Below are 26,190 nucleotides of genomic sequence, written 5' to 3'. Positions count from 1 at the left end.
ACGATGGCGTGCGTAGGGGGTGTAACTCCTTCCAGGCTCCAGGATCTGCGGCTTCCATGACACAAACGGGACGGGGGCAGAAAGCAGGAGAGGAGAAGGGCTCGACCACCGCAGGAAACAAACTGGATGCGCCGAAACCCACCCAGAGGCTTGACCACCCCGGCGAACAGGTAGGATGCGCCAACACCCTGGGCCAGAATCTCCTTCTGCTAAAGGACAAAAAATAAAAATAAATCCTCCAGGGAGATGTAGAAATGCTCACCACGGGTCCAGGTTGGTCAGTTCATTCTGTCACGGTGTAGGAGGTGGAGATGATGGACCATGTGTGGTAGAGCTGAGCAGGAGGAAAAATGCAGGCTTCAGTAAAAGTAAAAATGGTTTAATGGCAGGATGGGATGAACAGGAACACCAGCAACAATGAACTGACAAAGGACAGGGGCAAAACAGGTGGTTTAAATACAGAGGGCTAATTAGGGAAACATGGGCAGGTAAACGAGGGACAGGTGAGAACAATAAGGGCAATCATGGCAGGAGAGGAACACAGTCAGGCGGGCAGGGGCAGATCGTGACACTCACTGGGTGAGATCATTCGATCACATGGCTTCTACCACTGCTATGCCAACGAAACCCAGCTCTATCTGTTGTTCCTGCATGATGACCTCACAGTCTTCACATGAATCTTGGACTGTTCTGACATATCAAAATGGATGAAATCCCACCATCTCCAACTCAACCTCTCAAAAACTGAATGACTTGTTATCCCAGCAAAACCATCCATACAGCACAATATCTCAATCCAAAATGATTCCCTATCTCTGGCTACTTCAAAACATTTGGGTGTTGTGATTGACAGCTGACCTTTAAAGATCACGTTGCCTCTGTCGCTTGTTCATGCCACTTTGCGCTGTATAACACACCGTACCTAACACACCATGCCACGCAGCTTCTGGTGCAATTTACAGTTATCTCCTGCCTCGACTACTGCTATGCCCTTCTAACTGGTCTTCCCGCCTGTACTGTGAGACCTCTTCAAATGGTCCAGAATGCAGCGGAGCGTCTCTTCTTCAGTCAGCCTAATCAGCTTTGGACAAAAGCGTCTGCTAAATACATAAACAAAGAGCCTCTGCAGCAACACAACCTCCATAAAACAGGAAAGAGGATAAATAAATAGGATGCCATAAACTGTGAAACCCAATAGGCTCAGATCAGGAATCTGATACACAAGAAAAAACAAATGACATCATTATTATAAAATATACTTCAATAGATTTAAACGACACCAATATAAGAAGACAAGAGTCTCTGTGGGTTTGATGAAGCACCACAAACCTGATGGGCTCAGATTAAGGAGCAGGTGTCAGCATGGTGAGGTTTCTACATCCCATATAGAAGTTTTGTTTAGTTATGATGTCACATCTGAACCAGGAACAGCTCAAGTCTTCCCCTTTGTATGGAATTTTATTCTGTGTCCTTTCTTTTTCTCCAGGAGGCGTCCAACACTGACCTCTACAGGATTCATGTGGGATTACACCTAGATGCAATCACATTTAGTTTTAATATTAATAATAATTTAATAAAGGCTTGTATTGCTGTTGTTAACAGAAACAAAATAATTGATATAAAATCAATATTAATTTTTAAATGCTCAAAATGTTTTAGAAATATTTTCATAGAAATGTGGGTAAAATATGGGATAAAGCAACTCAAAGACGGAAACAGTAAAACGTTTAGTAAAACATCAGAAATCTGAAAATGAGAGCAAAACAAAGACATCTGCTCTTTAAAATCACCTCCAGTCATTCAGGCTTCTGTCAATACTGATAGGTTTTACTTTCCAGATGTGCAACAAATGACTTAAAACATTTAAAGATGCAAATAATTTCAATCTGATGTAAGCTTTAGAGTATAGTGGTATTATGGTAAACTCTTCTGAAGCATCATGACGGAGCTAATTCCTGTGTAAGTAATATTGTTTGTTTTAAGTTGCCTTTAGTTTAATAATGAACAACAACAAATCTACATGTTAAATTAAATGCATTTTAAAAACAAACACAACTAAAAATAAAGAAGAGTCAATAGATGCTAACCGAGCACTTCACTCTCAGACTGCAGGTTTACTGGTAGTTCACAGAATTTCTAAAAACAGAATGGGAATCAGATCTTTTAGTTATCAGGCTCCCCTCTTGTGGAACCAACTCCCAGCTTTAGTACGTGAGGCAGATACCTTGTCTACTTTTAAGACTAGGCTTAAAACATTTTATTTGATAGGGCTTATGGTTAAAATCTGATGTTAGCCCAGATCTGGACAAGTGGGGGAGTAGAGGGAGGTGGAGTGTACAGTCGGTAAAGACGGCTCTCCCTTGCCCTGCCTCCTACGTCTCCATCTAAAAGGCTAGGTTATCCAGAGTTATCTCTGTAGTTATGCTGCTATAGGCTTAGACTGCTGGAGGACATACTGACCACTTTCCACACTCGACTACTTTCTTCTACAATTAGCTTTTTAACTGTATTATTTCCTGCTATTTCAGCTGTTAACTTTATTTTTTCTCCAAGTGTTTTTCTCCCCAGAAGAAGCTACAGTGATGTTCTGCTGAGCTGTGGTGGCCACATGGAGAGAGCTATCGTCTTGAACACTGTTGCTAACCACTTAATCATTCTCCCTCTTCTGATAATAACATTTTACTTTCTTGACATTTAATGTGCTACTTAGGGATGAGCCGGATACTCGTTTCAGACGAGTATCCGGTACGGATAAAGCGTTTTTGATGAGTACAAGCATGAAACGAGTAAAACTCGTAAATATCTGTAATCGTGCTGAAGGAAAATCCTGGGTAACTGATTGTCTTCACGCTCTGTGATTGGCCAGTCACATAGAGCACCCGCCCCTCCCAACACACAAAACTGCACCGGGAGCTCAGTCCGCGTCCGGTCCATCCAAGCACACACACACAGACAGTAACGGATCTCTCTGTGCTTGCTTCACTGTAGCTCACGTTTCTTCAGTACTCCCTAGGTTTTCTTCAGTTCGCCTCTTTTTAAAGTTACTTTAAAGTTATTTAAAGTTATTGTTTTCGTAACGTACGTGGTGCATTTGACAAGACAGAGCTGAAAACGGCTTGTCAGTCAATATTAATGTTCTGATTTTATTGAAAATCTTGTTCTGTAATAGTTCCTTTACTATTGTGATCAAAAACATTTAATCTCAACTCTGAGGCTGCTCTGTAAATAGTGTTCAAATAAGCAATACTCATAGCAACTTCTGATCAGACTTAAAATAACGTATTGGTTAAACTACACCCATTTCCGGGTTAGGCCACGCCCACTCCCAGTACAGATACGGATACAGATAGTGGTGTACTCGCTCATCCCTAGACTAGTTTACCCATTTAATTATAGATTCACTTGGATAAATACAATAAAGTTTATCTCTCACCAAATAGAATATTTACTAAGAAATCACAATGTAACCTTAGAAACATTACTTGGTATATATGTTGTGTGTGTGTGTGTGTGTGTGTGTGTGTGTGTGTGTGTGTGTGTGTGTGTGTGTGTGTGTGTGTGTGTGTGTGTGTGTGTGTGTGTGTGTGTGTGTGTCTGCTCTGCCTTCTCGATCCCCAGTGAGTCGTGGTGGATGGCTGCTTACACTGAGCCAGGATCCTCTGGAGGTTTCTTCTTGTTAAAAGGGAGTTTTCCTCTCCACTGTCGCTAAATGCTTGCTTAGTATGAGGATTGCATCAAGACACTGACACTAGTCAGTGACTTGATGCAATTTGCTGGGTTCCTTATATAGGAAACTTTTTACTGAATGACTTAATGACCTGACCTGTACTGGAATGTTTACTGTGTGAAGTGCCTTGAGATGACTCTTGTCGTGATTTGGCGCTACATAAATAAACTTGAATTGAATCTGCAGGATGAGTTACTATGTTTCATTTATACTGATTATTTTTCTCAATTATTCAAAAGTTTAAATCCTCCTGATTTCAGATCAGATGACAGCCAGATTAAAAGGAACACCTACAACACGTCACAGGTGTGAGAAGATGTTGTTTTCTGACGACTGATTGGATGAAGAGTTGTGACCAGCAGACGTGTCACTTCCTGTGAGCAGATAAAAACAAAAGCAGCTTCCTTCCTTCCCTCACTTCTGTCTGCTTTTCTTAGCTGCCACAGAAATAGCAGCAATCAGGCTGATCCCCGTTCAGCCGCCAGTCACAGCTGCTCTCACACAAACACACAAAGATGGAGGCTGAGATATGGCGGAGCTGGGTGGGTGAGGGAGAGGGGGGGAGGAAGAAGGAGACAGCAGGTTTTTGTCTGATGCATTTCCACCGTGGGGACAGGGGGCCACGGTGATACAATCCCATAGAGCCGTCGTACAAAAACCTCCTCCCATTAACACCCATGGTGTAGAGGGCTGCAGCAGCTCAGGACGCCTGTCAGAGCAGAAACATCTGTCATCTGAAGGCGTGCAGCACGCTGGGACTCTCTGGCTCTGAAGAATCATCATTAATGCAGGAACTGAAGCAGAAACAGGTTTTAGTTAAAGATCTCTGAGTTCATGTGTGGAGCGTTTGGAGGATGTGTTATTTATCTGGTGTAAAACTAAACAGTTAGAGAAGATGAGGCTCAGACTGCAGGTTGAAACCTTCCTCATAATCTGGATCATTAAAAGCTGTCAGAAGGTGATGATTCTAGAAGGTTTTGTGGCTTTTTGGTGGAGGAGACTCTCGGTGTGACACTGGAGCTGAAGCTTACTTTGGAATAGGAACCAAACTCACAGTTCTGGGTAAGTTGAACTTCTCACATGTTCAGTTTACTGAGTGAAACTCAAGCTGGAGAAAAGGTTAGAATAAAAGTGAAGGAATACTCTGACCTGTTTATAAATCTGACATATTGAGCTGATCTCACAACACTGTGACCTACAGCGAACCTGCTTACTTTGGCCGTGGAACCAAACTGACAGTTTTAGGTAAATATTTCACTTCTCTTGTGTGTTTTGATGGAGGAAACTTTGGTTTAATCTCCAGTCCTGACAGAAGCATCGGTAGAGATTAGTTAACGGTCTAAATGAAAGAAAAAGAGCTTCGTGCTCAGTGTTTGTGCACCGTGACAATGCTAACGGAGCTTACTTTGGAGAAGGAACCAAAGTGACTGTTTTAGGTGAGTGAAAGATGATTCTATTAAATAAAGTCAAGTCCGAGCTTTAGCTGAAAGGGTTGATAAAGAATCATTACATCTGTGAGTATTTATAACTGGAGTCCAGCTCGCTGCTTTTTGATATTAAGATGAAGCGCTGTGCCAATTATGACGCTTATTTCGGCCAGGGAACCAAACTGACGGTTCTGGGTGAGTACAGCTTTAAAATGTCATGATGTTAAATGTAAAAACAACAGAGTCAGTAAAATAATCAGCTGGAAGCAGCCAGAGAGTAAAGAAGACAAGTAAAAGCAGCATCTTCAGCTGTTTTCAGCACTGATCAGGTTCACTGGGACTCTGGTGTTAATGAAGCTTACTTTGGAGCTGGAACGAGGTTAACTGTTTTAGGTAAGAAACCAGAAAACTGATGAAATTCATCTCAGCAGGTTGTGTGTTTGTGTGAGAAGATCTGTTCGTCCTAAATCTGCTTCAGTTTGGTGCCTTCTGTCGTTAAAGCTAAACTCTGACAGGATGAAGTCAGCAAACCAACGGATGAGTTCAGACAAACATAACCAGGCTGCTAAAGAGGAGTTTAGTAGCTTTTAGATCATAGATGAAAACAATCAGCAGCAACAGAACTGGATTTATTACAGAATCAACATAAATCAGAAGTAAAAGCAACATCTTCAGCTGTTTTCAGCACTGATCAGGTTCACTGTGCCTTTGGTGGTCTTGAAGCTTTCTTCGGCAGAGGAACCAGATTAACGGTTTTAGGTGAGAAACGTGTTCAGCTGAATCTGTTAAAGTGTAGAAATGTTTCTAACTGAAGCTGATCTGCAACAAACTCACCGATCTCAGCTGTTCTGAGTCTCGGCTCAGAAAGTTCAAACTCGGGTCAGAACCAGGCTCAGTTTGGTCCAAGAACCAAACTGTGTTCTTGGTCAGTGAGACTCGAGTCGTTTCATCTCATGAAGGAAACATATGGAGAGTAGAAACGTAAAGAAGAACCAGCTGGTGGTTGTTTTGATCAGATCAGGTTTGTTGTGACTGCTGAAGCGTACTTCGGTAACGGAAACAAATGAACGGTTTTAGGCAAGAAAACCTTTAAATGTTGTAGAGATGGGTTTAGATCTCATTCAGAAGGTGTTTCCAGACCTTTCTACATGACACTTAGTGATGAAGCTGTAGTGTGTTCAGAGTGTGACAGACAGAGAGAGGCAGCAGGAAGAGTTTTGTTCCAGTCTGGAGTCTCTGTGCTCCTACAACGAGGCTTACTTTGGGGCTGGAACTAAACTCACCGTTTTAGGTAAGAAAGCTTCCAACCAACTCAGATCAGATTCACTCTCAGGTCTGACGAGTGTCTGGATCAACACTAACATGTAGAATATTACACGTCTGTGGACAAAGTCAGGCAAGTCAGAGTAAAAAAGATCCTTGCAGCTTTTATTTGTGCCTATAAAGACGAGGTGTTGGTGAAAGTTGTTTCTGTGCAGAAGGTCTGGCTCTACGCCCAGATTATTCCTCTGTGTCGGTTCTTATCAGCTCTGTGAAACACTGAATTACAGTCAGAAGCTTACTTTGGAGCTGGAACTAAACTCACCGTTTTAGGTAAGAAAGTTCAACATTTTCAGTGGATGCAAGAATTATTGGACCGAAACAAGAAAAGACTTTTATTCATCAGAACCAGAAAACATGGATATGGTCGAATATTTGTAGTTTGTTCAGTTTGTCAAACATCAGCGAGACAAACTGATCGGAGCTGAAAGTCTGAGCTGTTTGTGCTGCAGCCGTTTCTCAGTGTGAACTATGATCCTGCTTACTTTGGAGCTGGAACTAAACTCACCGTTTTAGGTAAGAACCTTTCTGACGTTTGGGTTCAAACAAGATGAAAACGCAGGTTTAATGAGAATGAAAATAAAGACTTAAATCAGTTTGATTTGGTTGATTTTCCTGCTTTGTGCCGTTTTAAAAGCAGAAGTTTTTAGCTGAGGTGTAAAAGAGCAGAAAGACGGTCTGCAGAGCTGAAAGCTGATTTTTATGTAGCCGATTCTCAGTGTGAACAACTATGAACCCGCTTACTTTGGCAGAGGCACCAAACTGACTGTTTTAGGTAAGAAAATGAGATAAAACACCTTTTTAATTATTATCTTCTTTAAACCTGAAGCCGGTTACATTTATTTATTTGAATCTTTGATTTTTGCTCAGAAAGAAACTCGTTATTTTAGTAGAAAAACATTCAGACCAACATCTTTTGTTTCTCAGCTTCAGGTTTTCAAAACCCAAAGAAGAGAAAACATTATTTTCTCTAACCCAAACCCGGTGGAGTCACTAGAAAACTCATCGTGTCTGACACACAGATGTTTAATGAGCGTGGTGAAACTTCTTCTCTCTCCTCTTCCAGAACCAGGCCGATCCCCCACAACACCAACTGTAGAAGTCTTTAAACCTTCAGCTAAAGAGTGCAACGACCCAAACAAGAAAAGGAAGAAGACTCTGGTTTGTGTGGCCTCTGGTTTCTACCCAGATCATGTCAGCGTGTCCTGGATGCTTAATGGGGTCCAGACAGGTAAAGGTGTGGCGACAGACAGCACAGCCAAGAGGGACGGGGACTCCTACAGAATCACCAGCAGGCTGAAGGTCCAGGCTAAGGACTGGTTCAGACCTGGGAATCGTTTCACCTGCACCGTCAGCTTCTTTAATGGAACCATCACCACCCCTCATTCTGCTTCAGTTTCATGTACGCTAGTCTGAAACGATGATTTCAGATTATTATTTATGTCATAAATCCATGTTTCTCATCTGATCTCTGTTACTTTTACAGCAACTGGAACAGATAAAGGCATGACTCGAGGTGAACACATTTATCAGACACAAACATCTAGTTAGAATCCTGCTGATCCTCCGTCTCCTTAACCAGAATATTCCTTCTCTGATCTTCCTACAGAGAAATATCTGAGGATCACTCAGAACGCCAAACTCTTCTATGTGGTTCTGATTGTGAAGAGCTGCATCTACGGAGCCTTTGTTTGCTTTTTGGTCTGGAAGCTTCAGGTTTGTCAACAACCTCCGTATGAGTTGAATTTCCAAGCTGCTAAAATGAGTTTATGACATCAATAAAGTGTTTTTCTCTTTGTGCTGCAGAGTTCAGCTGGAAAACGGAACAAGTGAGATCTGAGCTGAAGTCTGAACAAACCAACGAGTTTCACGAGGAACATTTTCTGGTTTCTGTAAATAAAATCTGTAAAAAACAGAACATTCAGTTTGTGTTTCTGGGAATTTATGTTGAAATCAGCTGATTTGACCCTTCAGAACCTGTGAGGCTTTTATTATTAGAAAACAAACAGATCTTTTTCCATTTCTGACTGTTTCTAACTCTTCATATAAAGATTTTTTACATATAAAATGTTTTTGATCTGGTGAGGTGAGCTTCTTTCTGTTCATCACTTGTTCCAGAGGTGGGGTCAGATGTTTTTATCTGCTTCTTTTCTCATAATAAGGTGAAACATCTCAGCTCAGGAAGATTTCCTATGCTGGCTGAAGTGACTCATTACAAGATTCTTCAATAAAATAACTTTTCTGATGACTTTTCTTTAATCTTTTGTTTCTTGTATAAAATAAATAATAAAAGTGTGAAAACTTTGTGTTTATTTTTCTAATTAGCATCAAACTGATGTTTTACTAAAGTTTCCGTACTTCTGTAGCTGAAACCTTGTGAGTTTCTGTGAGTCAAACACACAACAACAGGAAGTCAGCGCTCTCATGAGTGTGAAGATGAAGGTCAGAGCTGTTGTTGGTGAGGAAGACAAAGCGGCTCATGAAACCTGCAGAGGAGCAACAGCAGAGAACAGGATGTGGTCACCGAGCAGCCTGCAGCTCGCCTCTGAGCTGAGAAACCAGCAAGGTGCCACCTTCTACCTCACCACAACCTCCGGCTCTCTGGGTGCACCTGCATGTGTGTAACGATACCACACACACACACACACACACACACACATGCAAATGCATCCACTTGATCTTTGTATAAAGTTGACCTTGGCACAACACTCCAGAAATATTTAACAGTGTAAATTTCTGGCATTTTGTCTAAGTATTGTTTACTACCATTACTGTAACAGTGACCTGCTCATAATTTTTCATGTTCACTCAAATGTTGAAATTAAACAAAATGTTTTTGTTACTTGCCTCTTGCATTGCCTAGTTACATTTATGGTCATGTTATTTTATATGCAATTTAATGCAGTATTTTTCAACCTTGGTCCGCAAGGCAGCGTGCCAATAGTCAGACACACCTGGATTAATCAGTTTGTCCAATGATGTAAGACAGGAAATAAAAGAGCTGTGCTTAATTCAGGAAATAGTGAAGTTGTGCACAAAGCTCAGAAAGCACAAGTTTGTTTAAAAAAAATAGCACAGCCCCACCAAAATATTTTTCACCAGCCGCCACTGATGTTATGATTTATGTGTTTAATGAATAACAGGACCTTGGGCTAACCGAGCTAGACATCCTGATCCACATTGTTCACTCATCCAATCAGAACTTCCTTTCTGATGCGGGGCAGAGTTCTGTGGTGTTTAGTTAATCTGTCCACTCCGATTGGCTAAGAATCATAAACAACTAAGCTTAATAAAACAGAACAACGCCATTTTAAGGCAGTTCCAACGAAGTTTTTCAACATAGTTCAACTTGGTTCAACGCAGTTCCAACCAAGTACTCGACCAGCTCTCAAATCCATCTGATGTCCCTCAACGCTAAGTGAAGTACAGACTGGCCAGCTGTATTTTCTACTTTTAAGCTGAGAACTGTCCAGCTGGAAAATTCTGTCGTTTTATCAACAAGACGACTGTTCCTTCAGAATAAAAGCTGAACTCTATGTGGCACTATGTGAAAGACAGAGACATGAAAATAGTAGCCCCCCCCCCCCCCCCCCACCCCCACCCCCCATTTTATTTTAGCCTCAAAGACACTTTATTTCAGTAAGGCCACTACAATGTCAGTTCTATTGTTATATACGTTCCGCCAGCAGAGGGCGCTCAGTCCTGTACACATCGGTAGCTGACGCTACACTAGAAGAAGTAGTGTCAGTGGTGGAGAGGCAGTGTACGGCCTGCGTGCTGAAAGAACTGATTATTCAGATATTTTTCTGTCTTTACAGGTAAGCTGGGGGGGTTGCTAAGATAAACAGATGTTATAATAGTGACAGACAGCAGTGGCAATTAATGACGAGTGTCTTGTGTGTGGTGAATGTTAGGCTAAAGAGCTAATTTCCAAGTTGGTCCAGTTGTTAGCCTGTGCCGATTAAAGTATTAGACTGTACCGAAAACTGGCAAGTTCATGGCAGGTGTATTTTTGGGTTAAAGCCACAAGAGGTATGTTTTGCACAATAAGAGAAGATGTCAATTGATGCATGCTTAGTTCCTGAAAAGTGAATGCTGTAAAAATACGCTAAGGAAAGATGTTTATCTGAAAGAAATCTAGTTTGATAAATACAGTTACGAAGACAGGTTCATAAATAGATTAAAACAGTAGTAAAAACAACCAGATAAACCTAATGAGAGTTCACTGTGTTATTCATGGGTGTAGTAAAATGTATTTTGGTGATTTAACCAGTTATTAAAATTGGTGCATATGAATATAGAACTGTATAAATTACTTGTATAAGGTAATGTCAGTGACACTAGAAGAAGTAGTGTCAGTGGTGGAGAGGCAGTGTACGGCCTGCGTGCTGAAAGAACTGATTAATCAGATATTTTTCTGTCTTTACAGTTTTTCTGTATAAATAAATATGTTGCACGGGAGATGAGTTGGCCCATCATTTCAGAAGTGTAACATATTTTGGCAAGCCAGCCAGGAGGTGGCGCCAGTGAGTCAACACCATCACAAACCACCTTCTTTCCCAAGAGACGAACCTTCAATCAAAAGAAATGGAATCTCTGCAACCTCTGCGTGATGAAGTGAGTGCAGCCTTGTGGCAGTTGGAGAGAGAGCATCTTGTGGACCTCTGCAGGCGACTGAAATGTTGTGGCCTGGACAGCGCAGAGTCTCACAGTAAGACCAAGAGGACACTCATCAGGTTGGCAGAGGACATGTTTGATGATGTGGAGAAAAGTGAGGAGGAGGATCAAATGAAACAGTTGTATAAAGACATGGCTGTGTACATCCAGGGACTAAGCAAAGGAGAGTGTCATTCAGAGTCTGGGCAAAAGAAAGGTTTTGAGGACACCACAGGTACTATTCCAACACAGATTGCAGATCTCCCACCCAGAGCCCAATCAGAGGCGACGCGAACTCTGCAGGAGGTGACATTGAGGAGAGTTTAAAATCTGTGGGCAGATTGGAGAGCATGGGCAGAAGGAAAAGCTATCCTATCTCAGCCTGATTCGCCAGATCGAGAATGGGAGTGAAAAAGGGCACTCGGACACTGAAATAGTGGAAGCAGTAATTAGGGCCATTAGTCCAGGAACACCCCTAAGAGACATGTTGGAGATAAAACGTGGGTTAACACTTAGCAAACTGCTCACCATATTAAAGGGACACTATAGGGTAGACAGCCCCACTGAGCTTTATCATCAGCTCCTCAATGTCTCCCAAGAGCCCAAAGAAACTGCCTTAAACTTTGTATTTCGCGCCATCGAACTTAAAGAGAAGTTGTTATGGAAAGCGGCAAATGAGGAGACGAATGAACTGTATAGCAGAGCCACCATCCAGCGCAAATTCCTCCGCTCCATTGAAACCGGGCTGCTCAGTGACTCTATCAAGTATCAGCTACTGTCCCCCCTAAACGACATAACCATAACAGATGAAGAACTGATTGAGAAGGTCAATGAAGCTTCAAAGCTAGAAACTGAAAGATTTGAGAAACGGAAAAGGTCTGCTGCAGCCAGAACTCCCAGGGTCCAAGAGCTCCAAGCAGAATGACAAACAGCCCTGGCATCTGCTCAGAGCCCCTCCAAACCCAGAGAATCCCCTGCTACAGTGGCCATGACAACAGTGAAAAATAAAGAGATTAAGTCAGACATGCAGCAGATTGTAGAAGAACTACGTAAAGAGATGAAACAAATGTTTATGGCTGCTATGGAAACCAGTCAACGCACCATGGCACCAACGCAACGGGAAAAAGGCTGTAAAAAATGCAAAGAAGAAGGTAACGGAGAGAACTGCCTGCACTGTTTCAAATGTGAGCGAGAGGGCCACTACTCCCGTGGATGCCGAGCACCGAGACTGTCGTCGGGAAACGGGGAGGGACTACTGAGGTGGGACCAACAGTAGTCCAACACTCACAGTCCCGTAATGAACAGCCACACACACCAACATCCTCCAAAGAAACTGCAGCTAGTGTCCCATCAGCTGTAACTGAGGTTCAATATCTACCCCCTCAACAAAAGTCACGTTTAGTAAGCCTAGTGGGAAACAGATGTACTGTGAACTGTTTTCTGGACAATCACCCAGCTAAGGTGTTGTGGGATTCAGGGGCACAGTCCAGCATAGTAAATGAAAACTGGCGGCAAAACCACCTCCCCCACACGATCGTCAGACCCGTTGCAGAGCCGTTAGACAATGAGACGCTCACAGTGTTTGCTGCAAATGACACACCCATTCCCTACATTGGCTGGATAGAAGTCGGCTTCAGGCTCAGCAGTGATTTATCGCCAACCAGTGAGCTGCAAGTTCCAATATTGGTATCCAGTGACTCGGCTGTGGCCAGTGATCCTATAATCGGCTACAATGTCATCAAGGCTATCGTGAACCAGGAAGAAGTAAAAACCAGAGGAGGAAGAAAACAGCTAGCACACAATGTGAGTAAAGCATTTGAAATAACTGTACGCATGGCCCATAATGTCGTCAAGCTTGTGCAGAACAGCAGTGAAGACCCAGAGACAGGTGCGGTAAGGACTGGTGTAAGAAGAGTGCCTTTGTCAGCAAACCAAGTCACCACAGTTTATGTGCGGGCACACGTTAGCTCTCATGCTCGGGGCCAAGACATGCTCTTTCTACCTGATGGGGCTGACCCACCACCAGAGGGTGTAATATTCAGCGATGCACTGGTGAAAATCCCAGATAGAAAAGTATCATATGTGCCCATCCCTGTGACTAACACTACAGACCACACCCTTTATCTGGAGAGCCGTAAAGTGATTGGATACCTTGAACCAGTAAAGACTGCGTATGCAGCGGGCATCCAGACTAAAGTAAACGAGCTGGCACAAGAGAACAAAAGTGGTACAGAGCTACAGTACCCCAACCCGAGTAACACACAGACACGAGAGAACCAACAGAGACCAAAGTCATGGGACCCCCCAGTGGATCTGCAGCATCTGGATGAAAATCAGCGAGCGGCTGCAAGGAAAATGTTGCGAGAGGAATGTGAGGCATTTGCATATGACAGTGACGATTTTGGTCGTATACCATCCCTGAGGATGCATATAAGCCTCCATGACACAAATCCGGTGAAAAAGACATACATGTCCATCCCAAAACCCCTTCACAACGAAGTGAAAGAGTATTTGCAAGACCTGCTTAACAAAGGCTGGATCACACCATCAAGGTCCCCCTATTCATCACCTGTGGTGTGTGTCCGCAAGAAAGATGGCACCCTCCGCCTTTGTTGTGACTTTAGGGAGCTCAACCGCAAGTCAGTCCCAGACCGCCATCCAATCCCAAGGATTCAAGACATGTTGGATGCTCTGGGCGGGAGCTCCTGGTTTTCTGTGTTAGACCAGGGTAAGGCGTACCACCAGGATTTCCTGGATGAAGAAAGCCGTCCCTTAACCGCCTTTGTCACACCCTGGGGGCTCTATCAGTGGGTGCGCATCCCCTTTGGCCTGAGCTCCGCCCCCGCTGAGTTCCAGAGGAGCATGGAGCACTGTATGGCAGGGCTCAGAGACACTATCTGTCTCCCATACCTGGATGACAACCTGGTGCACAGCAGCAGCTTTGATGAACACTTGGAACACATCCGCCTTGTCCTCCAGCGGTATAGAGAGCATGGTGTTAAGCTGACCCCAAAGAAATGTGAACTGTTCAGGCAGAATGTAAGGTTTCTGGGCAAGCTGGTAACAGGTGAAGGCTACACAATGGACCCGGCAGAGTTGGCCCCGGTGATGGCCTTAAAGGAAAAGACACCGGCGACTGTCGTAGAGGTACGTCAAATGCTTGGTTTCCTCTCTTATTACAGGCCTTTCATCCCCAACTTCTCCCGTATAGCCCATCCACTCTACAGCCTGCTCAGCCCTCCATCTTCTGAAAATCCTGCTCCAGTCTCAGCCGACAAGTCCAAAAAGGAGATGAAGAAAAGCAAAGGCCACTTACCATCACGGGCGCCCATTCAGTGGACGACCTCCCACCAAGAGACATTGAACCAGCTGGTAGATGCACTTACAAGACCCCCCATTCTGGGGTACCCCGAGTTCACAGAGCCTTTCGTGTTACATTGTGATGCATCACAGGTTGGGCTAGGTGCTGTTTTGTACCAGCGACAGCAAGGCAAGATGAGAGTCATAGCGTATGGCTCCCGCACCCTGAGTCCCGCAGAAAAAAAATACCACCTGCACTCCGGCAAATTAGAGTTTTGGGCTATGAAGTGGGCAATTTGTGACCGTTTCCGGGATTATCTGTACCATGCCCCATCGTTTGTGGTGTATACTGATAATAACCCACTAACATATGTGCTCACTACTGCAAAGCTTAATGCTACAGGTCACAGATGGGTCGCGGAGCTAGCCAGCTACAACTTCACCATCAGCTACCGTCCAGGCAAGACCAACGCAGATGCTGATGGGTTGTCGCGAATGCCATTGGACATGGACAGCCATATGAAGAGCTGTACTGCTGAAGTTGGACAGGAAGCCATAAGCGCATCAATGGAGTCGGCAACGGTGGAGGAGAGAGACCCTTGCCAAGGTGTTGGAGTTATCCAGGCTAGTGCGCTGACATTAGTCAAAGATTCTGACACTACCCAGTCTTTTACACCAGACCAGATACGCAGAGCCCAGGAAGCAGATGAAGTCCTGACAAGAGTGCTCTGGTATAAGTCGCGGGGTAGAAGACTGAATAGAACTGAGGTGAAATCAGAGCATCCTGCAGTAGCTGGACTACTCAAGCAGTGGTTGAAGCTTCACGTCGACCAGAATGGTGTCCTGCGTCGCCAAACATCACGCCGAGAGCAGCTACTGGTCCCGAAAGCCTATCGTCCCCTGGTTTTTAAAGAACTCCATCAAGACATGGGCCACTTAGGGGTGGAAAGGACGCTCGACCTGATTCGAGACAGGTTCTACTGGCCGCAGATGGCGAAAGAGGTTGAACACTTTGTAACAGAAGAATGTGAGTGTCTTAAGAAAAAGAAACCGAGTAAGCAGACCCGTGCACCCTTGTCCCCGATCCAGTCCACCTACCCATTCCAGCTGGTGTCCATAGATTTCCTTCACCTGGAAAAGTGTAAGCAGGGCTACGAGTATATACTTGTTGTCATGGATCACTTCACGAGGTTTGCTCAGGCATATGCAACGAAGAACAAAGCAGCTAAAACAGTCGCTGACAAGCTCTTCAATGACTTTGCACTCAAATTCGGCTTCCCGACCAGACTACACCACGACATGGGCAAGGAGTTTGAAAACAAACTCATGGCAAGATTGAAGGAACTCTCTGGTATCCAGGGCTCCCACACAACACCCTACCACCCACAGGGTAATGGACAGGTGGAAAGACTCAACCGCACCCTGCTGTCTATGTTGCGGACTCTGGAAGACAACGAGAAAGATGATTGGAAAGAGTCGCTCTCTAAAGTTGTCCACGCGTACAACTGTACAAAGAATGAGGCAACAGGCTACGCCCCTTATTACCTCATCTTCGGACGTTCCCCCCGCCTGCCCATCGATTTGCTCTTCGACCTGAAAAGGGATGAAGCTCATGTGGACTATGATGACTATGTTAGCAGCTGGAAAAAGAGAATGCAGGAGGCGTACACCGTGGCTTCTCAAACTGCTACCAAGGAAGCTGCTCGAGGCAAAGTGTACTACGACAAGAAAGTTAAAGGGAGATATCTTCAGCCTGGGGATAGAGTACTCCTCCGAAATCTCACTCCTCGAGGTAGTCCCGCAAAGATCCAGTCCTTTTGGGAGAGCCAAGTCTACAAAGTGAGGGACAGGAAAGCAGATGACAGTCCAGTGTGTGATCAGCCCTGAAAATGGCCAGGGCAGAGATAAAGTGGTGCACAGGAATCTCCTACTGCCCTGTGACTTCCTGCCACTGGAGAAGCCATCAACACAGACTGGTCAGCCCCAGAAAGACTCTTCGACGGTGACAAGGAAGAAGTCCAGACCTCCACGTAGACAGCAACAGCCAGGGAATGGCGACACATCAGATGATGACAACAGTGGCACCTTCCAGTGGCACCTCAGGCCGGTTCCAGGGAGACGACAGAGACAGACTCTGCTTAACCCTTTGGCAGAGTCCTTCCAGCCTCATCTGAGTCTCCACTGTCAAGAAGAGGATTCGCCACTACAGAGCGAAGAGGATTTGCCACCCCAAAGTGAAGAGACTGTGCCTGAGCAGATCAAGGGCTCTGACAATGACAGACTTCTGTGGGGTGATAGTATGGCTGACATTCGAGCTGCAACTGGTAGTGAGACTGACTTTGTGAGGCAACGACCTCAAAGACAAAGACAGCGACCAACTGTACTGAGCTATGACACTTTAGGTCAGCCAACTTTGGTTCAGAGGACCTGTACAGTGACTACGGCTCAGGCGATTGACTGTATTGGCTTCTGGAGACCATGGGCTGTGGGAGTATGTTAAAGCTATGGTTTAATAGATGATGCAGACAGAAATGTCAGGAGACATTTAATTTTGTGGGGAAGAGTGTGGCACTATGTGAAAGACAGAGACATGAAGATAGTAGCCCCCCATTTTATTTTAGCCTCAAAGACACTTTCTTTTAGTAAGGCCACTACAATGTCAGTTCTATTGTTATATACGTTCCGCCAGCAGAGGGCGCTCAGTCCTGTACACATCGGTAGCTGACGCTACACTAGAAGAAGTAGTGTTAGTGGTGGAGAGGCAGTGTACGGCCTGCGTGCTGAAAGAACTGATTAATCAGATATTTTTCTGTCTTTACAGGTAAGCTGGGGGGGTTGCTAAGATAAACAGATGTTATAATAGTGACAGACAGCAGTGGCAATTAATGACGAGTGTCTTGTGTGTGGTGAATGTTAGGCTAAAGAGCTAATTTCCAAGTTGGTCCAGTTGTTAGCCTGTGCCGATTCAAGTATTAGACTGTACCGAAAACTGGCAAGTTCATGGCAGGTGTATTTTTGGGTTAAAGCCACAAGAGGTATGTTTTGCACAATAAGAGAAGATGTCAATTGATGCATGCTTAGTTCCTGAAAAGTGAATGCTGTAAAAATACGCTAAGGAAAGATGTTTATCTGAAAGAAATCTAGTTTGATAAATACAGTTACGAAGACAGGTTCATAAATAGATTAAAACAGTAGTAAAAACAACCAGATAAACCTAATGAGAGTTCACTGTGTTATTCATGGGTGTAGTAAAATGTATTTTGGTGATTTAACCAGTTATTAAAATTGGTGCATATGAATATAGAACTGTATAAGTTACTTGTATAAGGTAATGTCAGCGACACTAGAAGAAGTAGTGTCAGTGGTGGAGAGGCAGTGTACGGCCTGCGTGCTGAAAGAACTGATTAATCAGATATTTTTCTGTCTTTACAGTTTTTCTGTAAAAATAAATATGTTGCACGGGAGATGAGTTGGCCCATCATTTCAGAAGTGTAACATCTATGTGACGCTGAAACCTGCCGTTGTACCGGGAGTCTATCCATAGACTGGTTTGTCGTGCTGCCGACGCTGTTTCACCAGTTCCAGCACCAAGGAGGGTCCAAGGACCTGACATCCGGATCTAACACGGGAGTCTCCAAACGGTACGTAGATCGACCTAGATGGCGTCTCATGTCTTCCTCCTGAAGTCCCTCGGTTAGTTAGACACAACAACGTCTGCACTCAGACTCGCCTTCACCAGATGGAGATTCTGAACTGACACACACACACCAGCACTTCAGCATTACATTCATCTGCATCCATCATTAGAGAGTTAGTCCTGGTGATTGTTTCGAATAATTATAAAATAAACATTCTTAAACGTCCCACCTCTCTCTTTTCTTGTCTCTAAGTCAATGCAAAGTGTTTGAATAAAATTCCCTGTGGTAAAAACAACCTCTTCTGATTCTAAGGGCCCGGTCCAAAGATTAATGATCCAGATCAGGTTTGAATCAGTGATATCTCTGGACCTTAAAAAAAAGTGTAAGAATAAACCAACTATATTCCGCAACTATATATATATATATATATATATATATATATATATATATATATATATATATATATACATACACACACACACACACACACACACACCCCTATATGTATGTATGTATATAATATATATGCTCTTAGGAGCCATTTTCAGAAAGCACGCTGTCTCATACCATCTTTACGCTGACAACTGTCAAATCTACTTTTCATTTAAGCCAACTCAATCAACGTAAGTTCTGTCTGATTGTATCCTTGAGGTCAAGCTATGGCTAGCTGATAACTTCCTCCATCTCAATGACTCCAAAACTGACTTAATCGTTTTCAGTCCTAACAGTACCACGGCTACTCATCAACCTGACCTCAACTATCTCTCACCTAATGTATCCTCTGTAATCTCCAACCTTGGAGTAAAAATGGACCAGGCTCTGAAGATGGATGCCCAGGTCAATAACACAGTTAAATCATGTTTTTACCAACTAAGACGCATCTCGAAACTAAAGCACATCCTGAGCGTCCGTCTTCTGACATCTGTGGTCCACACTTTCATCACTTCAAGGCTGGATTACTCTAACTCCTGCTTATTCGGCATCAGCAAAGCAGCTCTTTCTAGACTTCAGCTGGTCCAGAATTCAGCAGCTAGGTTCCTGACTGGAGCTGACAGAAGACAACACATTTCACCAATTATGAAATCTCTCCACTGGTTGCCCGTGCAGTTCAGGATAAATTTCAAAATTTTGCTTCTGACTTACAAATCCTTGAACCGTCAAGCTCCTCCATATCTGTGTGAACTTGTCCATTACTACAATCCGCTGCGTACTCTCAGGTCCGAAGATAAGCTCCTCCTAACTGTTCCCAATGCACGTTAAAAAAGCCGTGGAGAAAGGGCTTTCTCTGTCTGTGCACCGAAGCTGTGGAACGCATTACCACTGCTAGTGAGGCTAGCACCAACAGCTAGCATTTTTAAATCACGTATGAAAACTCACTACTTCAACCTAGCGTATACTACATAATTATAAACCTCACTTACAACTACATTGCTTAAAAATGGACTTCACAATATCGACTTCCGTATTATTGGGATTCTTTTTAAAATGTTTTTCTTATTTTTTATATTCTCCCTGTGTTTTATTGATTTTTAACTGTTAGTTCTAGGAATCTTTTGTTTTTCCTTTTTATCTTTTATCTCTGTTCTACATGACGGTCTGACGCCAGTTTAATTAACTAACATTTTTAGTGTACAGCGCCTTGTTTGGTTGTAATGCCTTGTTGAATGCGCTTTATAAATAAAATGGTATGGTGTGGTATATATATATATATATATATATATATATATATATATATATATACATATAGGGGTCTGTGTATATATATATATATGTATATATGTAAATATATACAGGTGCTGGCCAGTAAATTAGAATATCATCAAAAGGTTGAAAATATTTCAGTAATTCCATTCAAAACGTGAAACTTGTACATTATATTCATGCAATGCACACAGACCAATGTATTTCCGATGTTTATTACGTTTAATTTTGATATTTATAGGTGACAACCAATGAAAACATCAAATCTGGTATCTCAGAAAATTAGAATATTCTAAAGGCCAATGAAAAAATGTTTGTTTCTCTAATGTTGGCCAACTGAAAAGAATGAACATGAAAAGAATGTGCATGTATAGCACTCAATACTTAGTCGGGGCTCCTTTTGCCTCAATAACTGCAGTAATGCGGCGTGGCATGGACTCGATCAGTCTGTGGCACTGCTCAGGTGTTATGAGAGCCCAGGTTGCTCTGATAGTCGTCTTCAGCTCCTCTGCATTGTTGGGTCTAGCGTATTGCATCCTCCGCTTCACAATACCCCATAGATTTTCTATGGGGTTAAGGTCAGGCGAGTTTGCTGGCCAATCAAGGACAGGGATACCATGGTCCTTGAACCAGGTGCTGGTGGTTTTGGCACTGTGTGCAGGTGCCAAGTCCTGTTGAAAGGTGAAGTCTGCATCCCCATAAAGTTGGTCAGCAGCAGGAAGCATGAAGTGCTCTAAAACTTCCTGGTAGACGGCTGCATTGACCCTGGACCTCAGGAAACAGAGTGGGCCAACACCGGCAGATGACATGGCACCCCACACCATCACTGACGGTGGAAACTTTACACTGGACCTCATGCAACGTGGATTCTGTGCTTCTCCGCTCTTCCTCCAGACTCTGGGTCCTTGATTTCCAAAGGAAATGCAGAACTTGCTTTCATCAGAAAACATAACTTTGGACCACTCAGCATCAGTCCAGTCCTTTTTGTCCTTGGCCCAGGCGAGACGCTTCTTGCGCTGTTTCTTGTTCAGGAGTGGCTTGACACACGGAATGCGACACCTGAATCCCATGTCTTTCATGAGTCTCCTCGTGGTGGTTCTTGAAGCGCTGACTCCAGCTGCAGTCCACTCTTTGTGGATCTCCCCCACATTTTTGAATGGGTTTGTCGTCACAATTCTCTGCAGGGTGCGGTTATCCCTAGAGCTTGTACACTTTTTTCTACCACATTTTTTCCGTCCCTTCGCCTGTCTGTTAATGTGCTTGGACACAGAGCTCTGCGAACAGCCAGCTTCTTTAGCAATCACCTTTTGTGTCTTGCCCTCCTTGTGCAAGGTGTCAATGATTGTCTTTTGGACAGCTGTTAAGTCAGAAGTCTTCCCCATGATTGTGGTGCCTTCAAAACAAGACTGAGGGACCTTTTAAAGGCCTTTGCAGGTGTTTTGAGTAAATCAGCTGATTAGAGTGGCAGCAGGTGTCTTCTATATTCAGCCTTTTCAGAATATTCTAATTTTTTGAGATACCAAATTTGGAGTTTTCATTAGTTGTCACTTATGAATATCAAATTTAAATGTAATGAACATTGGAAATACATTGGTCTGTGTGCATTGCATGAATATAATGCACAAGTTTCACGTTTTGAATGGAATTACTGAAATATTTTCAACTTTTTGATGATATTCTAATTTACTGGCCAGCACCTGTATGTGTGTGTGTATATATATATACATATATACAGTGTATATATATATACATATATACAGTATATATATATATATATATATATATATATATATATATATACTGTGTATATATATATATATACATACAGTATATATATATATATATATATATATATATATATATATATATATATATATATATATACACAGTATATATATCTATATATATATATATATATATATATATATATATATATATATACACTGTATATATATACACTGTATATATGTATATATTGTCACGTTTAGGAGCAGGAGGTTAGGATCCAAGATGCAGAACCCAGGATGAAAAGAGGCAGGAGTGGATATGTAAGTAAAAATCCTTTATTTGGAGGAAGAACAAAAATAAATCCAAACAGCAGGGAACCAAAATCCAAAAATCCAGGGAGTCAAACAACACAAGAGGAACGAGCAGACTGACAGAACAAATAACGCTGACAAACAACAATGGACGACAACAACAATGAGACAAGGAGGGCTGATATAGACAGGGAGGAGCAATTAGGGAAACAGGAAGCAGGTGTGTGGAGTGAGGCTGGAGGGAAGGTAGGTGACAACAATTATCTGGATGGGGAAGAGAACCAGTGGAGGGCAGATAAACCTGACACTATATAAAACACACAACTAAACCTAAAGACTAAGGGAAGAACTCACACAAACACATACACATACTGACACACACAAACTCATACACACATACAATGAACTGGGAACAAGAGGCTGGGGCTACAACTTAAGACACACAACAGAGATGCAGACAAAGGACACATGAGGGTGCTATGAGACACAAAAGGGAATCCAGAGAGGGATGGAGAAACATTAGGAGACACATGGAGAAAGACGCAGACAAAGGACACATGAGGGCGCCATGAGAACACAAAAGGGGAATCTAAAGAGGGATGGAGGACATAAGGAGACACATGGGGAAGACACAGACGCAAACCATGACATATATATAGATATATATATATAGATATATATATCTATATATATATATATATATATATGTGTGTGTGTGTGTGTGTGTTATTTTAAATTATTTTATTTAAATAATTTTTTTCCATTTACTTAAAATTCTGTTTTCAAGTAATTGTGCTAAAATTTAAAGGCACACTTGGCAGTTTTGCTTGCTTTTAGAAGAAGAAGAAGAAGAAAAAGAAGAACGAAGAGATATTTTCGACAGCGCCTCTCAAGATAAAAATCACGAGGCACTTCACAAAAATAAAAAATGTTTAAAATCAGGTTTTATTACTAATTGAGAAAATCAGCTGGAACTGTTGATCGAAACTAGTTGAAATTAAATGACAGGAGATGTCCAGAAAGTTGTGTGTGTGTGTTCATCAAAACAAAGGAACGGCATTTTATTTACGTTACCCAGCTATTACCCCAGATGGGACTTTACTGTTTCTCAGGATGTTTTATAGAGGACGTTATTATGGTCTGTATAATGACGTCACCCCGTCTTCTTTAGAAGCGTGTCCTCGCATGTGCAGCTGCTGATCAAAGTGGACAGAAACGGAGATCGGTGCTACGACTGAAACCTGAGCGATTAATATGCATATTTCCTCACGTTTGCCATAAGATTTATGTAATTAATCAGATTTTTATCTTACTTCCTCTAAATAAATTTTAGATTAGATATTCACTGAAAACGGACAGCTTGACATCTAATTTAAAAGCAAGTCAGTCAGGGTGGCTCGCTGGCAGAGTAACCTGGTGACCCCTGCAATAAAGTTTCTCAGTATGGTTTATGAAAACTGAATGAAAACTCAGACATCAAGACATTTTTATTTTAAGTTCAGGAAAACACTGGATACAATGTTCTTTCTAATTGGTGGCTGTGATTTAAAAAGCAGAATCTTCATGTTTGCATCCACTAGGAAAACAAAATGAAAGAGATGAGCGGCACCGTCAACAGCAGTAGACCACCAATTGGACCGCTGGCACTGTTGCAGAAGTTGCCCTGGCAGCAACTTACGTCGACTCCAGTCATGTGAGCGGTTTGCGCAATCGCATCCCCAGAGCAAAACTGCATGGACGTGCAGCCTTTTAAAATCGTAGTTACCCCTCCAACAGTCACTGTAATAGTTACACCACATGTAAATAAGTGACTAACAGGTATGAAGGTGTGGAGAACAGAGGAAGAAGGACTCTTACCTGTAGCTTTGATGCAGTGGTCCTCACTCCCCTCACAGTTCAAAGGTTGTGTGCAGTCAGTTCCTTTGCAGGTGAAACACTGTCTGCCATTAGAAACCAGGCCAGAATCTGAACAAGAGAAACATTTTTATTTGGCAGAATGAAACAATTTCTTTTCTTTCCTTTTAGACGAGTTTTGCAAAAGGAGTTAAAACGACCAATGTGGTTCAATCAGCTGCTCAGCATTGACTAAGATAATATGAAACCATGCTCCTTCACAACTCTCACATAATTGCATTGAAAATAAATGGAAACAATATTAAAGCTGCCTAATACCTGAAAATGTGCCTTTATTTGTTCCCTTATAGGTAACATTTTAGTTACTAAACCTTATTCAGAACAAGTAGATAAGTTTAGGTACTTCTCAACAAAATTATACATTTTTTTGTTTTGTGTATCCATATATTATAATTGCATTAAACTTTGCATGTTAACTTTATTGTTTCTCTAAGTGTTTTTCTCCCCAGACTCTACAATGATGTTCTGCTGAGCTGTGGTGCCATCATGGAGGGGGCCATCGGCTTGAACACTGCTGCTAACTACTTAAACATTCTCCCTCTCCTGATAATAACATTTTACTTTATTTGACATTGAATGTGCTACTACTAGTTTACCCTTTAATTATAGGTTCACTAAGATAAATACAATAAAGTTTATCTCTCACCAAATAGAATATTTACTAAGAAATCACAATGTAACCATAGAAACATTACTTGGTATATATGTTGTGTGTGTGTGTGTGTATGTGTGTGTGTGTGTGTGTGTGTGTGTGTGTGTGTGTGGGTGTGTGTGTGTGTGTGTGTGTGTGTGTGTGTGTGTGTGCGTGCGTGCGTGCGTGCGTGCTCTGTCTTCTGGATCCCCAGTGAGTCGTGGTGGATGGCTGCTTATACTGAGCCAGGATTCTCTGGAGGTTTCTTCCTGTTAAAAGGGAGTTTTCCTCTCCACTGTCGCTACATGCTTGCTTGGTATGAGGATTGCTATAAAGTCACTGACACTAGTTAGTGACTCGATTCAACCTTCTGGGTTCCTTATATAGGAAACTTTTTTCTGATTGGCTTAATGAACTGACCTGTATTGGAATGTTAACTGTGTGAAGTGCCTTGAGAGGACTCTTGCCGTGATTTAGCGCTATATAAATAAACTTGAATTGAATTGAAAAACTTGAACTAATAATTGCAGGCTTCACCATTCAGATACAGCAGAGCATTCTGCACAGCTTTAAAAACCACAAAGATCAACTTTACAAGGGGCTGGTTTGGTGTTGCAGAGGTTCCCAGTGCAGCAGCTGGAGTTTATCCTGGTTTGGGAAATTCCATAGTTGAATGATCCTTTGAAACAGTCTTTAGCCTGGGCACATTTTTTAAATGTGAAGTCAGAGATCTTTGAATCACCTAAAACCAAAGAAAAATTATTTTAAAGTTAATCAGCACCAAGCAGGAGACCAACAACAAGAAACGACTCAATAACAAACCTATAAATGATGTTACTCTTGCAGCAGCACATTGGTAATCCTGCGAGGGACATTCTGATGTTGTATCCGTACAGCTTCCATAAATGTTTGGTAAACACTCATAACATTGCAGAGCGTCAGCTGATACAAACAATGACAACATTTGTTTTACAATTGTAAGAAAAACAAGAATTAAATATATGTTGAGTCATTATTGCTAAAGATCACAATAAAAAGGTAGATTATAAGCCTAGTAACAAAAAATGTTGTTTGTTTGTTAACTTAAAAATGTGTTACAGTGAAGTCAATTAAGAAAAGAAAAAAAAATTGAACCTAATTTAAGACTTACCTTTTGGAAGAAGCCAAAGCCCAAGAACCAGAGTAAAAAAGTACATGTTGTCTGCAGCATTTAGTTTTATCAAGCTTATATAAGAAGTTCTCCTGAGGGGGTGTTGTCCCTCAGCATAAGACCACTCCTCCATCCCTCCTTTAATATTCATGTTGTTCTCAGTAAAATTCCCATTTGTTTGAAACTGAACAGTTTATTTCATTTTTGTTGAATTTCCTTCACTTTTTCTGACTGTTTTGTCATTGACATGAAAAAGTTACTCATATCTAAATGAAAAGGTGAAACATTGTTCATAAGAAACATATTTAGGATAAATTCAATCTAGAAACAAACTAAATGGAACTAAAAAGATATGATTTTGGGAATAAAATATTCCAGCAGTCAAACATGATTCAGATTAAAAGGAAACCTGATCAGCAGTAAATGTTAAAATAGAGATTTTCTTCTGCATGCATGCATTAGACATCTATAAAGCGGAACAGCTGCAAGTTAGCACTATTTCCATTTTTTATGTATTCACTCTCCTCATTGCACCAGTTCCAAGCACACATTCGTCTATTCATTAGAAATAACAACCAGGCTGGTTAGAAGTCACATTTGGGCAACATCTGCCTGGTCATGTGCACGTAACCAGAGATCTTCTAGAAATTTTTCAAACTGGGAAAGCTGTTGCAAAACCTTGTTTCC

At 42.2% G+C, this 26,190-nt stretch overlaps 2 protein-coding genes across 3 annotated transcripts; one reads left to right on the top strand and one right to left on the bottom strand.

The window, feature by feature from the left end:
* Nucleotides 1-5,200: 5,200 nt before the first annotated feature.
* Nucleotides 5,201-8,778, top strand: LOC129163610 (M1-specific T cell receptor beta chain). 2 transcript variants are annotated; one of them, XM_070547221.1, is made up of 5 exons: nucleotides 5,201-5,349; nucleotides 7,541-7,876; nucleotides 7,961-7,990; nucleotides 8,084-8,190; nucleotides 8,281-8,778. In XM_070547221.1, exons 1-5 carry the CDS (start codon nucleotides 5,289-5,291, stop codon nucleotides 8,305-8,307), a joined length of 561 nt encoding a protein of 186 aa, XP_070403322.1. In that variant the 5' UTR covers nucleotides 5,201-5,288; the 3' UTR covers nucleotides 8,308-8,778. The 2 variants fall into 2 exon arrangements, with proteins under 2 accessions (XP_070403322.1, XP_070403323.1); XM_070547222.1 differs by lacking the exon at nucleotides 5,201-5,349 and adding an exon at nucleotides 5,930-6,175.
* Nucleotides 8,779-23,277: 14,499 nt separating this feature from the next.
* On the bottom strand, nucleotides 23,278-25,878 carry LOC129163673 (urokinase plasminogen activator surface receptor-like). Its single transcript, XM_054741828.2, has 5 exons — nucleotides 25,504-25,878; nucleotides 25,176-25,295; nucleotides 24,949-25,095; nucleotides 23,666-23,773; nucleotides 23,278-23,587 (listed from the first exon to the last, which is right to left on the bottom strand). The coding sequence occupies exons 1-5, from the start codon at nucleotides 25,652-25,654 to the stop codon at nucleotides 23,385-23,387; spliced, it is 729 nt and encodes a 242-aa protein (XP_054597803.2). The 5' UTR covers nucleotides 25,655-25,878; the 3' UTR covers nucleotides 23,278-23,384.
* Nucleotides 25,879-26,190: the final 312 nt, after the last annotated feature.

This window comes from Nothobranchius furzeri, chromosome 18 (assembly GCF_043380555.1).
Source record: "Nothobranchius furzeri strain GRZ-AD chromosome 18, NfurGRZ-RIMD1, whole genome shotgun sequence".
In the NCBI taxonomy this organism is placed as follows: Eukaryota; Metazoa; Chordata; class Actinopteri; order Cyprinodontiformes; family Nothobranchiidae; genus Nothobranchius; species Nothobranchius furzeri.
Note: the sequence above shows the minus strand (reverse complement) of the source record. Positions and strands in the feature narration are given on the sequence as shown.